The sequence below is a fragment of the Ursus americanus genome, chromosome X (genome assembly GCF_024610735.1).
Source record: "Ursus americanus isolate L20-20 chromosome X, mUrsAme1.1.p, whole genome shotgun sequence".
NCBI lineage: Eukaryota > Metazoa > Chordata > Mammalia > Carnivora > Ursidae > Ursus > Ursus americanus.
Genome location: NC_142164.1, coordinates 92,534,449 through 92,549,991, shown reverse-complemented (window position 1 = coordinate 92,549,991; position 15,543 = coordinate 92,534,449). Strand labels below are relative to the sequence as shown.

The window sequence follows — 15,543 nt, the reverse complement described above, 5'->3', positions numbered from 1 at the left end:
CTCAAATAAAGGTTGCTATTCGCCGTGCAAATGTCATAGACCTTAGGATTGGTGGATCTGTTGAGATTGCTGACGTGGAAATTAATCCGGTGAGTATGTTAGTATGTTAACTATTTGTGTAATCAGTTTATGAGTGTGGTGACTTTTGTTATGTGTCCCTAGTCAGCCCATTTATGTTTAAAAATATCTCATTATGTAGTACTGTGACATGTAGGAATTAAAATATGTAATATAAATATAAATGACAAAGCAGAATATTAAATGGAGATTTCAGAATTCACCACTGAACGTAACTTTCAGAACCCTACCAATACCATTAAAGTCATCAGTAGGCTTCATCATGATCCTATCCCTCCTAAGAGATAACCACTTTACTGAATTTTCTGATTATTCTCCCTTTACTTTTTCTAATCGGCTCACCACATATGTATGAATTTCTTAACCATTGATTATTTAGTTTGTTCATTTTTGAGCTTTCTGACAAACATGTGCTGTGTGTAGTCTTTGGTGAGTTCCTATTAACTGAATATTGTATTTCCAAAGTTCATCTAAGTTGTGTGTAGCTGTATTTTTTTTTTCATTCTCACTACTGCTTAATAGTTCATTATGTAGACCTGTTGTAATTCGGAGATTCAATGTGTTGTCCAATCAATTAGATGTTTCTTTTTTTGTTATTATTACAAACACTACAGCTGGGAATATTCATGTACATATCTTGTGAGGTACAAATGCCGGAGTTTCCAGAAGAGTAGAGTTGCTAAGTCCTAGAATATGAATATGTGCATTTTTGGCTTCACAAGATAGCTTCCATATTTTCTTCTCAAGTTTCCATTGCTTCATAAATTGTATTGTAGGACCTAATGTTTGCCAGTCTATTAAGTATAAAATGATAGCTCACTGTGGTCTTGATTTGCATTTTCTGAACTATAGTTATATTTATTTTTAAAATTATTGTTCTGTATCCTGATAAAACTTTGTTCTACAATTGATAGCACACATATACTTTTTTTTTTTTCCTGGCAAGTCTTTCAGGAATTAAGTCTGGTCTCATCTGCCCAAAAAACTTACCTTGGGGGCGCTTGGGTGGCTCAGTCAGTTAAGGTCTGCCTTCAGCTCAGGTCATGGTCCCAGGGTCCTGGGATCGAGCCCCACTTGGGCAGTGGTGGCAGAGCAGGGAGCCTGCTTCTCCCTCCCTTCCCTGCTTGTGCTCTCACTGTCTTTGTTTCTCTCTCTCTCTCAAATAAATAAATAAAATCTTTAAAAAAAAAAAAAAAACCAATACCAAAAAACTTACCCTGATCGTCCAAAGCAGGCTCATATGCCCCTCCATTGTGACATTCATAAGATGGTACAAACATCTTAAACTCTGGAAACATCTTCATCATAGCAGTTGTCAGGTTTCTGTCTCCCACTAGTACTACAGCACCTTGCGCCATTCTGGTGCTGAATTAACTTGAGCAAAAATGGGTGAGGCTGCCGGTCCCTCAGGTAGGGACTCACTAGTCCGTACTTTAATGGCATCACCACAATTCTAGTGTCTGGCTTTGAGTTAGAATTTTCTAACCTTTATTTTATTTGGTGTTGAAGGCATGGTAAGTCTAGACAGATTGACAGATACTAGGCTAGCTTGTCTAAGACTGGTGATTCTTGGAGATTAAACCCTGTAGTATCCAGAGTGCTTTTTCCATTGCTATGGTGTTTCTCCTTTAACAGTATTAGAAGTGTATTGAGAGTTTGACTACTTTATTTCCACACCCTAAAGGCATTTGTGACATGCTTTGCACCTTATGGTACAGTTGAGTAATTTATAAGACTTTGTATTAATGTATATCAATATTCCCTGATTATGTTGAATTTTAAACATGGCTGCTTAGCTGCCTTTTAAAAATAATATTCTGGCATTATCAAATATCATCAGGAAGGCATGTAATAACTGTATGGCATTGAATATGTATCTTAATAACAATTAGGACATTTTATCCAAATGAGCTTATGTATAAGGCCAGAATAGTGGAAGAGGAGTGATCTTTTTGCATATACAAAGCATCAAACTTTCATTACCCATATTGGATTTTACAGATTTCTCCTGTAGAATTGGGTCCATATTTTAAGTGAAACAAATAGTGGCCAGTTGACCTTAAAGCAGTATTTTCCTCAACATTAGGATACTGTTACCACTTTCTCTTTAAGGTTATATATAATTCTTTTACTAAGTAACTGTAAGGCTATATATACTAATTCTGCCAAAAGAGGAATCCTACAGAGCTCTGTGATGTAGGCACATACTTGGCATGTAAGCTAAATTTAGGATGCATTCAGTAAACATTCCTTATGTATATTTAAGCGAGGCATCAGGTGCTAGGGATACAAAAATGAATCAGACCACTAGGGGAGATAGATTGGTAAACAAATAAACAGACTTTATGATGTTGTAATGGTAAGTAAATATAAGGAACAGAAATAGTTCTGAGCACAGTGTAATAAAACATGGTTTATCTAACTGGAATTTGAAGGATAAATAATATTTTATCAAGCAATTATGAGTTAGAGAAAAGCTTCCTAACAGAAGGGACATGATGATAAAGACACAGGAGGATGAAGCAACAGGTATCTGTTGGAATGGCTAGGTCATACAGCTTGCTGAAGTACGAAGTGATTGGGGTAAGAGCGGAGCTAGGTGAGGCAGGGGAAGGTAACAGAGCTTTATAAGCCCTGCTGAGGAACTTGGACCTTGTCCAGTAGTTGGAGGAGAATCATCACATTTGAAGATAGGAAGTGCAGATTTTCAGTTAGTTTAATTGTGACTTAGTTGTGGAGAGGAGAACTGGAGAAAGTACAAATCTAGAAATGAAAAGTGATGAGTTATTAACCTCATACAATTACGTTAGGGAATAAGAGGTGAAGGCAGCAGAGTAAATGGGATTTGGTAACTGATTACGCATAGGAGGTAGGGGAGAGGAAGGAAAATGTGACCAGTTTTTATAGAGTACAGTAGTTAATGTCCTTGATGAAAAATAACAGTATACATTTTTTATCGAGGTATAATTGACATATAACATTATGTTCGTTTTAGGTGTACCAAATAATGATTTGATATCTGTATGTATTGCAAAATGATCACCAAAATGAGTCTAGTTAACATCCATCACCAAACACAGTTACATTCTTTTCTTTTGATTAGAACTTTAAGGTCTACTCTGTTAAAATGTAATTTTTGGTTTACACTATTTTCATAAAATATTACTCCGCTTTCTAATTCTTTTTCTCTTTTTAAATTTTAGGACGTATTTAACTTCAGTGGTACCTATGTTGGTGCTACTCAGATTATTCCGTTTATAATAAAAAACAAAGGTTTAACACGTGCCAGGGTGGAGTTTAATCTACAAGACTTTGAATATTTTTCTTTGGATTTTAAAGCTAAAACAGGTATATCTTTTATACTATAGTATTCTTGTAAAACAGTTTCAAGTTGCTTTAAGATATAATGTTAAAAAATACTGTAAGTCAAGGGCAATTGTTTTAAAGTATTTTTAATTACTCAGTGCATGCTTTTCTTATAGTCTATAACCTATCATGGTTTATTTCTATAAATATATCAATATTAATATCAGACTACTTTGGTAATGCATAACATACAACCATGCTTGTTAGTTGATTTAATGTAGTTAAGAATGTTACGTATAAGTTAAAAAGAAAAGGTTATGTATAAGTATATACTGTAAATCAAAATGAAATTATTAATTGCTAATTTTAATTGCCTAAGAATTTCAGGTAAATGTGTTTGGAGAGTTCTCTCTGTATGTTTACTCATGTATTAAGTATCTTTATGTCACATTAAGTTTAAAAGATAGGTACTTCTACAAAGACATTTCATTTACTCAGGTTGGCACAGTAGGGTTTGTGGGCTAAATCTGGCCTGATATATGTTTTTGTAAATAAAGTTTTATTAGAGTACAGACACATTTATTTGTGTATTATTTATGGCTGCTTGCATACTGTAATGGCAGAGTTGAATAGTTGCAGAAGAAACCATATGGCTTGCAAAGCCTACAGTATTTAGTATCTGGACCCTTATGAAAAAGTTTGCCAACCATTGCTTTGGTCATTTCTTCTTCAGTGAATATTTGCTGAATGCCAATTATAGGCTAGATACTAGACTTTGAGTCTGTAAAGTTAATATTTTACATATTCTCAAGAAGTGAACAGCAAGTGTATCAGTCAGGGTCTCAGTAGTTAACAGATGACTCGCTCAAAGGGTTTAACTGAAGAGACTTTAATGAAGTAATTATCTATGGGGGTGGGAGCTGGATTAAAAGAAATCAGCCAGGGATGGAAGCTGCTACTACCTCTGCACCTGAAGGAGTAAGAGAGGCAAGATATTTCTGGAGCCCCATGATCAGTGAAACAATGGAAGAGGGGCCAACTGATAAGAGCTTTCACTGTAAAGGAGTGCAGCCATTGCCAGAAGCGTAGCCAACGCAGTGAAGACATGATGGCATAAATACCTCCTACCTACTGATACCGTACTGGTGTTTCCCTGTGGTTGAACCAAATCAGAGCAAGGGGACTTGGCTGAATTGACCTGTAGAAGTCAGGACAGAGCAGAACAGAGAAAGGTGGGTATTGAATCAAAGTGACAAACCAAGAACACCTGTAACAGTAGGAGAGCTGGATAAAGATTCTTTCGGCAGCTGGTTCATGGCAGATGCTGTAAGACAAGTGAGTACATGGTGCTGAGGGGGCGTATGTTAGGGAAAACTAGCCATCAGCATAAGGGAAGATTTCTTGGAGAAGTCGATGCCTAATTCTAGTCTTGAAGAATGACGAGAAGATACACAAGAAAAGGGGATATGTGAAAGAATGCAAGCAAAGGCCTAGACATGAGTCAGTATGGTAAGTAGTTCAGGATGCCCAGATTGTAGAGGGACAGGACTAATGGTTTTATATCTGGAGTGATTCTATTTTGTCAAAAAGTGACCTTGTATAAAATTGTGTTTATCTTCTCTGTGGCCTCTTAGAGGCATCAGAGGAGATCTGGGTCTTCCCTGCCCTGTCTTTGCTGGAGAGGGAGTCTCCCACTTTCTTGGGCCTAAGATTCAGTCCCTTACTTGACTTGACCTTCATTCCTTTCTATATTCTTCTGAATATGACTGTGACAAGCTCCTTGAACTTTGGAGATTTTACAAAAATGGGTTTACTGTCTGTTTTGCTGACTGAATATACATTTGATACATGATTGAATATCAGTTTTGCCGATTGGAACCTTGGTATCAAGAGTCATTCTTTAACCAGCAGCAACCTTATGCAGCCCTGCACAGCAATTGCTTTTTTTTTTTTTTTTTAAAGATTTTATTTATTTATTTGACAGAGAGAGACAGCCAGCGAGAGAGGGAACACAAGCAGGGGGAGTGGGAGAGGAAGAAGCAGGCTCATAGCGGAGGAGCCTGATGTGGGACTCGATCCCGCAACGCCGAGATCACGCCTTGAGCCGAAGGCAGGCGCTTAACCGCTGTGCCACCCAGGCGCCCCAGCAATTGCTTTTTGATTGTTAGACAGGTTTATGAGGTTTCTCAGAGTTTCATTTCCACATTTAACAGTGGTTTTATAGATATGTATCTGACTTTTAAAAATATATATATATATTTTTAATGTTTTATAGGGGAATTCACAGACCCTGCGTTTCCTGACATATATTCTTTGGAGTTAGAGGAAGGGACATCTCTGGAATGTGGCATAGCATTTTCTCCGAAAGAAGTATGTTCAGCTTTCATTTACTCATATGACTGGAGAGTAGTGGAGTAAGATAATCCTAACTCAGAAGGTATTAAAGAGCACCTAAGCTCTTTCTGCAGTGGGTCTTTTTCTAACTTGTGAGCATGCCTATGTGTACCTTTAATTCAGTAAAATGAAGTGTCTGGCTCATGCTTGCAGAGTGTCTCGAGAAGTACAGAGAATACACACAAGGAACCTATGGTCTCAGTTCTGCTCTCCAGCAAATTCAAGATATGACATGTTATGAAAGAAAGTTGAGGCTAACTCAAAAATCACTTATATTTTAGCCAGTATGTGCTTTGTACTTATATTTAAGTAGGATATGTTTAATGTTCTTGGAATCACTACCTGAAATTACCAGAGATATGCTGTGAGGACTTAAGATGGGTTGCTATGATACTGGTTTTTTTTTATAGTGTCCCTTGATGTTTAGTAATTTAAAAACAAAGAACAAACAAGATCGAGGAAAACATCTTTTCCTGGAATATGCCCAGAAGCAGGGGGTACCACTTGGCAAAGTTTCAGGGGCTATTTCTCATATGTTTTTGTTTTCGAGATTTTGCAACAGCAGCACCGAGGAGAGAGCTTGTTGCTACCCACGATGTGGACAGTCATGTTGCTGCATCCTCCTGAACATGAGTCAGACTTCTCTATGACAATTAGAGAATAACATTCTTATGTCAAAACACTTTTCCATTCCAACATAACAAGCGTGACACCTGGAACCCAATAGGTATAGAATAGAACGAATGAAGTGAAAATAATTCATAACGCAATAAGAAAGTGTATCGAATGCCAAGTACCGCTTTTAGTTATGTCACCGAAGTACGGTTTCCTGAGATTGAAATCTTATTTCAGGAACAATGATAGCTGTTATTTAGCTTTCAGGAGGAAAAAGTAAAGGAAATTTGAGGACATGTTTAGATTTAAGAAAATGCTAAAGAGTAATTTTGCTCTTTTAAGTACAATACTTTAGTTGGACTATGTTTTATGGGTTTTGTGCACATGTGGTTCAAGTGGAATGAGTAGTCTACAGAGCTCACTTGTGTCTCTTCTAGCTGTGGGCAAGTGTAGTGTATGAGGTAACAAAAGCTACTTTTGACATTAGAGAAAATGAAAATTCTCATACACAATATTTAGTATACTCAGGTGTATACTATACTATATTTGATTTCCATAGGTTTCACCTACATTAATGAACAGTGATATTTGGATACTTCTAATTTTATTTTTTTTTGATAAAGTTTTCTATTTTATTATTTTTTTAAATGAAGTATAATTAACATACAGTGTTATATTAGTTTCAGATGTACAATGTAATGATTCAACAATTCTTGACATTACTTGGTGCTCATCACTGTAAGTGTACTCTGAATCCCCATCACCTGTTTCACCCCCCGCCCCTGCCGTAACCTTCTGTTCTCTAGATAGATACTTTTTAGCAAGGTTACCAAGAAGAGAGAGAACATCTTTTTTTTTTTTTTTTTTTAAATTATCTTGCAAATATTTTTCTTTGGCTTAATTTAGGCTATCAGATAATATCAGAGTACAAATATTATGTAGATTTTCCTTTTATCTTTTCAGCAAAGGACTTTGATGTACATGAAATATTGTCAGGCTATTTCTTTTTTTTTTTTTTTTTTTTTCATGTTTTATTTTTTATTTTTTATTTATTTATTTTTTTTAATGATTTTTTATTATATTATGTTAGTCACCATACAATACATCCCCGGTTTCCGATGTAAGGCTCGATGATTCATTAGTTGTGTATAACACCCAGTGCACCATGCAATACGTGCCCTCCTTACTACCCATCACCGGTCTATCCCATTCCCCCACCCCCCTCCCCTCTGAAGTCCTCAGTTTGTCAGGCTATTTCTAATTTGTCTTTCTAATTCAGACAAAAAGCATAAGCAGCAAGGGATTTGAGGAAATTCAGAAGATGTTTCTCTTTTTAATTTTTACAGTATTCTAACATCTCAACTCTCACATATCCTGACCATTTACAAGTTTTGTTAGCATCAACTTATATTTTAATCAAGTGTGTCAATAATATTCTCTTCCTGCTTATGAAAGTTTATTATCAAAGTTAAAATGGGAAGTTTAGAAGAGCAGAAAGAAAAAATAAGCAATAAGTAAATCCTAATACTTGACAATGAGCCCTGGTTATATATAGGGTTCTCTCTGTTCTTCTCCCTCTTCCTCTATCTCTATGCGTATATTTCTACGTCTATAATTGTAATGAAATAATACTTTATGAATTATTTTTAACCCGCATTTTTTACCCAGTATATCAATTAAAATGTTATGGATACCTTTTTGTGTTTTGAGTTAAGTATTCTAAATACAATTTAAATTTTTAGGGATGATCTATTCTATTATTATCATGTTATAGTCCCTTAACTAATCCTTCTTACTGTGCACTTAAGATTTTTTCATTTTTGGATCTTATAAATGACGCTGTAGAAAACATCCTTCTAGATAAATGCTTGCTTTTACATTATTTATTTTCATTATATCTTTCTAGAAGGAGAATAGTTGGGTCAAACTCTATGTACATATTTTAGGCTATTGATATGTATTGCCAGATTGCTCCAAAAAAGATTATACCAGATATTAAATGCCATTAACAGTGCAAAATGTTGCTCATTGTCTTTGTACAACTAGGTTGCATCAATTATATATGCATGCACATATAATATTCTGCCAATCCTATAGGTGAAAGATCATTTTAATTTGTATATCTTGGATTCTTGTATAACAAACCATCCTGCAACAGTAGTGATTTATTTGCTAGCAATTTGGCTTGGTTGGTACTGTTCAAATTCTTTTAACTCTCTGTTAGGAAAAGTGGCCTCTATTCTTTTCTTTTTATAATATTATTGTCAAGTGTTCTGTTTTATTTTTCCTGATAAACTTTGGAGTCATTTTCTCAAGTTTATAAGTTCTATGGGTATTTTGATTCGTGTTGCATTAAACTAATAAAAAAATTATAAGGAAGTAATATCTATTGAAAATTGAGCTTCCTTTTCAGAAATAAGATAAACCTTTTACTTTATTATTTTTTAAAGGTTTATTTATTTGAGAGAGAGAAAGAGCGTGAATGGGGGGAGGGGCAGAGGGAGAATATCTTCAAGCAGACTCCCTGCTGAGTGCGGAGCATGTCATGGGGCTCTATCCCAGGACCCATGAAATCATTCATGACTTGAGCTGAAACCAAGAGTTGAATGCTCAATGGACTGAGCCACCCAGGCAACCCAAGCCTTTTATTTTATTAAAGTATTTTATGCTACTCAGCAAAACTTTAAAATACTTTGAAGTAATTTTTCTGTGTTCTTTTGTGCTGCGTAAGTGTTTGGGTTTTATGTATTTTATGATCTTAAATTTTGAAAATAATGTCTGTCTAGGGGTGGCTGGGTGGCTCAGTCAGGTTCAAGCCCCGCATTGGGCTCCACGCTGGGCATGGGGCCTACTTAAAAAAAATCAAGACAAAAGAAACAACTGTCCGTCTTATTTTAAGCTTCAGTTATTTTAAATTATCCTCCAATTTATTTTAGATTTTTTAGGAATACTGTAATAGACTGCAAATATTGTTATTTGTCTCTTCCAATTAAATAATTATGATTTTTACCTATTTTATATTGTTTAGAATTTCCAGAACAAGGTCACATTATTTTCTTGGCTTATTTTGTTCCTGGTTTTCTGTGAAGCACATAATGTTTTAAGCTTATGTTGGGAAATATCTTTCTAGTACTAATTTAACACAAATTTTAATCTAAAATAGATGTATTTTTAATTTAGTAAAATACCTTTTTGCCATCAATCATATTATTATTTAAAGGAGGAAAACAGTTTGATACATAGTGCAACATTGTATTTGTAGCATTAGTATATTTTTGGCACCCATCAGATAATCAGTAAGTATCCATTCAATAAGTAAATTAAAATGCAGCACATAAACCTGCATCTTTGGTTTTGAGAATTTACTCTATTTTTTCTTTTGGATACTTAGAATTGAAATTCATGAGGAAAGGGTATGTGCATTTTATTTATTGGCACATATATCCACATTGCCACCACAAAACTTGTATCAATTTGTATTTCCATTGATAATCATCATTCAGCAAATATCTGTTGAGCACCTATTAGCTACCCTGCATTCTCTGGACCTTGAGGTTATAGTGGAAAGCTTACATCCTAGTGTGGTAACATTGCTATCTTTTCTTCACATCTTCTTCTTCGTATTGGGTATTATCATTTGCCAGTGTAAAACACATGTGTGACAAAAGTCCAATGTATCTGTTTTGTTTTGTTTTATTTTGTTGTCACTTTTGCTTTTTGTGATGTCATATCTAAGAAGCTTTTACCTAACCCAAATCATAAAGATTTCTGTTTGCTTCTAAGAGTTTTATAACATTACCTCTTAGGTTTATGTCTGTGATCCATTCTGAATTTTTTTTGTGTATGCTGTAAGAATCTAGTTTCATTCTTTTGCATGCAATGTCCGTTTGTTCGAAGAGAATTTATTGAAAATATTATTTTACCCCATTAAACTGCCTTAGCACCCTTGTCCAAAATCAGTTAAACATAAATGTGGTGTAGAAGTGGTGAGAGCAAACATCTTAATTTGTTCCTGGTATTAGGAGGAAAGCATCCATCTTCCATCTTTAAATATGATGTTAACAATTTTTTTTGTGAACTCCTTTTATCAGGTTGAGGAAGTTCTCTTCTATTCCTAGTTGAGTATTTTGATCATGAAAGAAATTTGGATTTTGTCAAATATTTGGCTTCTATTTTGGTGATCTTGATTTGTCCTCTTATATTAATATGGTACATTATATTTATTGATTTCTGTATGTTAAACCAACTTTACATTCCTGGGATAAATCACACTTGACCATTATACTTGGAGTGTAATTCTTTTTATATATTGCTGCATTCAATTTCCTAATTATTTTCTTGAGGGATTTTGCATCTGTGTTCATAAGCAATATTGATCTGTAGTTTCCTTCCTTCAACTGTCTTTGTTTGGTTTTAGTATCAGGGTAATATTGACTTCTTAGAATGAGTTTTGAGAAGCATTCTCTCCTGTATTTTTGAAAGAATTTGTGAAGGATTGTATTGCAAATCTTTAATTTAGTGATATATTTCACCATTGAAGTCGTCTGGTCCTGGGCTTTCCTTTGTCATATTTATTTTAAATTACTAATTCAATCTATTTGCTTGTTATAGATCTATTTAAATTTTTTATTTCTTTTAAAACTTATGATAATCCTTTAATTGATAATTATATAGTACTTAGAGTTTATAAAGTAGTTACATGTCTAGTACCACTTTATTTCCACATGAATCCAATAAGACAGGCATTGAGACTTCAGATTTTTTCCCCTTTTTCCAGTCATAGAAGCCAATGCACAGCGAGGCTAAGTGTTTTGTCAAGGCTACCTGCTGGTGAGCTGTACAGCTTGAATAAAACAGTGTTATATCCTCAGCCTCCTGACCCACTGGACATTCATGATACCATGTTAGGAATCCAAACATGATAAAGAATAGTACATATTCTTTTAGCCTATGGACACAAAACTTTTGTATCTATTCTTTAGGTTTATTAACTTTTTTTGTTAGCATTCAAAATCTTCAATTTCATAATGTTACACTCATCAAAATGTCTCTTTTCTGTTTTTATATGGTCTCTGTTCCATCTTCCATATTCATAGAAAGAAATTTGCAGTCACAATTTCTTCTGGGATTAAGTTTATTTTGGGGATAATTTGTAGATGCTTCACTAATTATATCTGCAAGGGTATCTATAGACGTGAATAAATAAAAACCCATAATACTATGGAGAAAAAGAAATTGACACTTGTCAGGAATTTGTAGAATATTGGGAAATGTTATCTTGAGTTAAATATATATCAGTACAGGACAATTAAAAAAATTAAGGCCATGTCAGTTGAGGTGGCATGATTATATTATTTGATACAAAATAATCTGTCATCCCAGTTGTTAAGCATGAGTAGCATTTCTGTGTCAGATCAAGTCATGGGCTGACTTTAAAAAAGTTTTTTGCATATATTCCTCTTTGTAAAATTTAGCATCCAGAACAAAAGGAGAGTTTCTCTTATTTCTCATTCTTTAGTTCTTTATTAGTATTGCCTGTTAGATTTCATTTATAGATTTCATATGCATTTCCTCTGACTTATGTTCCACTTTGGTTGGAGCCCATTAGATGGTTTCATTCCCTATTCATTTTGAAATGACGAGATATTCCTTTTTTATTTATGTTTTCTCTCCTGGGAACTTTCTATTTTGCTGTAATCAGTTCTCTGGCTTCCCTTCAGAAAACTAAGGCCATTGGGTCTCCCCTACTTTCCCTACCCTCCTTTATCTATATCTTAATAGTTTTCTTTAATACTTCTTCCAGGCAAGTTTCCCTATTTTTTTTTTTTTATTGAGATCTAATTGACATATAACATGTATTAGTTTCAGGTGTATAACATAATGATTTGATATGTGTATATATTGTGAAATGATTACCACAATAAGTTTAGTTAACATTTATCACCTCATATAGTTACAAGTTTTTTTCTTGTGATGGGAACTTTTAAGATCTATCTTAGCAACTTTGAAGTATAACAATACAGTATTATTAACTGTAGTCACTATGCTGTACATTATATCCCCAAGACTTAGAACTGGAAGTTTGTATTTTTGGTGGTCAAATGTTCTGTTTCTTCTCAAGAAATTTTATCAAAGTTATCTAATTTGTTGGCATACAGTTATTCATGGTGTTCTCTTATTATTTTTATTTCTGTAGGTTAGGTAATAATGTTTCTTTTTTCATTTCTGACTTTGTTTTATTTTAAAATTGAGTCATCTCCATCTTGGTTAGCCTATCTAATGATTTTGTCAGTTTTGTTGATATTTTCAAGATGCAGTTTTTGGTATAGTTGATTTACTATACTGTTTTTGATTCTTTATTTCCTGTATTTCCACTTTATCCTTTCCTTCTGTCTACTTTGAGTTTAGTTTGCTTTCTTTCTTGTCTTTTTTTAAGGTGGAAGGTTAAGGTATTGAGTTGAGATCTTATTTTTTTATATAGGTATTAAAGCTAGACATTTCCCTGTAACCATTGTTTTACCTGTATTTCAAAAGTTTTGGTCTGTTGGGTTTTAATTTTTGTTCGTCAAAGTCTTTTTGCAATTTCTCCCTAAATTTTCTCCTTCTGTTATTGACTTCTAATATAATCCCATTTTGATTGGAGACTATACTTTGTATTATTTAAATAAGTTTAAATTTATTGGGGCTTGTTTTATTACAATCTATATAGATTATTTAGATGTGTTGAGGTAAATCTAAAACCACTAAAAGAGTTGAAAATGATTGCATCTGGATTTGTGTATGTGTTTTTCTTTGTGTGTGTGTGTGTGTGTGTGGAAGTATATGATGGTGAAGGGATTAGATGCTAATTTTCAAAATTAGTTGGGATTATTTTTGCTTTATTTTTTCAAATCTGTACTCTTGTAATTTTGATAAAGACAATAAGTCACAATAAAAAAATAATCCTTTTGTGACAGGTTAATATTTTGAAGCATTGTGTCTTTCTCCTACTCAGTGCCTGCATTTTGTATGTACACAGACATATGTAAACACACACACACACACACACACACACATTCTTCAGTAAGAAACTAAGGAAAAGAAGAGAAAGAAACTAATAAGTTTGTGTAGTATTTAATCTATACGTTTTCAAGTATATTAAGATCAGTTTATATGTTTTCTTATTAAATCTATGTTGTGATTTTATATTTTTATATAGTGGAAATATATAACTGTGTTTTTAATGTCATCATTCATCCACAAAAGCATTTTAACCTGAGGGTCACTAAAAATTAGAAAAAGTATATAACTCAGTTTAAGTTTGTTACATGACTTTTTGGGGAGAATTCATATACAATTTGGTATTTTCATTTTTTTTAGTTCAATTTAGTGTTTAACATTGTCAACAATTAAAAACTTGTTAATCTATTTTTTAATGTTTAGACTGTGGCTCTCATAGGATTCTAAAAATTTGTTCTGAAATTAACTTATATGTATTTAGTTCTCTGGAGTGCCACACATTCCTTAAGAGTTTGAATTGTTCTGCATTTCCTGGGTATTTTAAAGGGAGATTTACTTAGAGTATTGGAATGTAATTCAGTTCAACAAATGAGATGAACATAAAAAAAAACCAACCCTGAAGAGACAGTATACCCTGTGAGATTTTGTTCTATAAATTTGTGCTAGTGAGGTAGATTGATTATCTGGTTTCTAGTCATTTCACTTATCCTCCACTCTGTTTATAGCTAGCTATAAGTTATCTTTCTGTGTGGGTGTGTGTGTAGATGTAAATAGTCAGTGGGTGCTCTCTTGGTTGACCTGTGTAGCAGGCAAATGTAAAATCATAAAGGGCTGGATTTATTTCTAGTTGTACCCCTTCCTTTCCTATACTGCACCAGGTTTGAGTATAATTAAAAGTGCTGGTGGGCAGTTATAGTTGTGTTTGGCATCCTTGACTGCAATGGTTTGATCACCCTGTCATTCAAGCCCCTCCTTTCCTTGTGGTCCACTCACATGGCTTTCTGGCCAGTGTATAGAATTGTGCTTCTTTATACGGTAGCCACTAGCCATGTGTGGATATTTAAATTAAACTTTAAAGTTAAATAAAATAAAAAAATTTATTTCCTTAGTCAAAATAGCCACATTTAAAGTTCTCAGGATCTGCACATGGCTATTGGACAGTGCAGAACATTTCATCATCACAGAAGGTTGTATTTGACAGCACTGGTTTAGATCTTTCCTGGTGTTTACCCTTACTTTTCCTGCCGCTGTGGCCCAGGTTCTGCTCTGTGGCACAGGTTAGTCAATCTACAGTGGCTTGGTTGCTCTGAAGCTCTCATCGGTCCTCCTCTATGTTTGCCCTAAAGCTCTTGAAAATAAGGGAGAATCGCTAAATTTTTTAACTTTTTTCTTTTTTTCTACCAACCTTTGTCCTTCAGGGATATGCAACCTTTGGGTAAGCGTTTCGCAATGGTTATTTTGGATTTACAATCATTCTTACAGGAAGGCAGGATGATCATTCAAGGTTTAAAAGAGAGGATGTTTGAGTGACACCTGCCCCATAAACATTTTTGTCTACCAACACTGACTGGGGGATTGAAATCTTCATCAGAATATCATTTTTCAATTTGAGGTATTCCTCTGTTTGAATGATGACAACTAGGAAAACAAAGTGGCACATATCACAAAACTTTCCAAGATTACCCTCTTCCTTAGATAGCTCAGTGGTTTCACAGTGATAGCCCTCATTTCCTGTTCTCTCTCTGTATCCCTGAGTTCCTGTGTAAGAGATAAATCTTATATTCTTTAGTTCTGTTGCGAGGATGAGACGTGGGTGGAGACATCATGGAACCTCTGAATTTTGCATTCTGAGTAATTACAGGGCTACCTTATTTTATATAAATTGTGAAGATACGACTTATGAGAAAGCAAGTCCAGTATCATTTCCCGCATACAGACAATTGGCAATTAGAGAAGGCAGGGAATGACTCTCAGCTCTGTGAATTTGGCACACAGTGTTTTAGAAAATATGTGTTTTGAGAGGGAAAAAGGTCTCACAATTAAAACGAAAAGAGACAATTAAGGGCTGAGATCAGTACATCGAATTATCTTGACAGTTACCAACATCATCGTCATTTGTGACATCAGATATTCTCGAATGAAGCCTACAGT

At 34.3% G+C, this 15,543-nt stretch overlaps 1 protein-coding gene across 1 annotated transcript in view; it reads left to right on the top strand.

Annotated features, from left to right (window-relative positions):
- Nucleotides 1-15,543, top strand: part of CFAP47 (cilia and flagella associated protein 47) — a 484,601-nt gene that overhangs the window by 78,416 nt on the left and 390,642 nt on the right. The window contains exons 19-21 of the mRNA XM_045790463.2: nt 12-89; nt 3,282-3,426; nt 5,660-5,754. Of these exons, the coding sequence (XP_045646419.2) occupies nt 12-89; nt 3,282-3,426; nt 5,660-5,754 (318 nt within the window). The remainder of the gene's footprint in view (nt 1-11; nt 90-3,281; nt 3,427-5,659; nt 5,755-15,543) is intronic.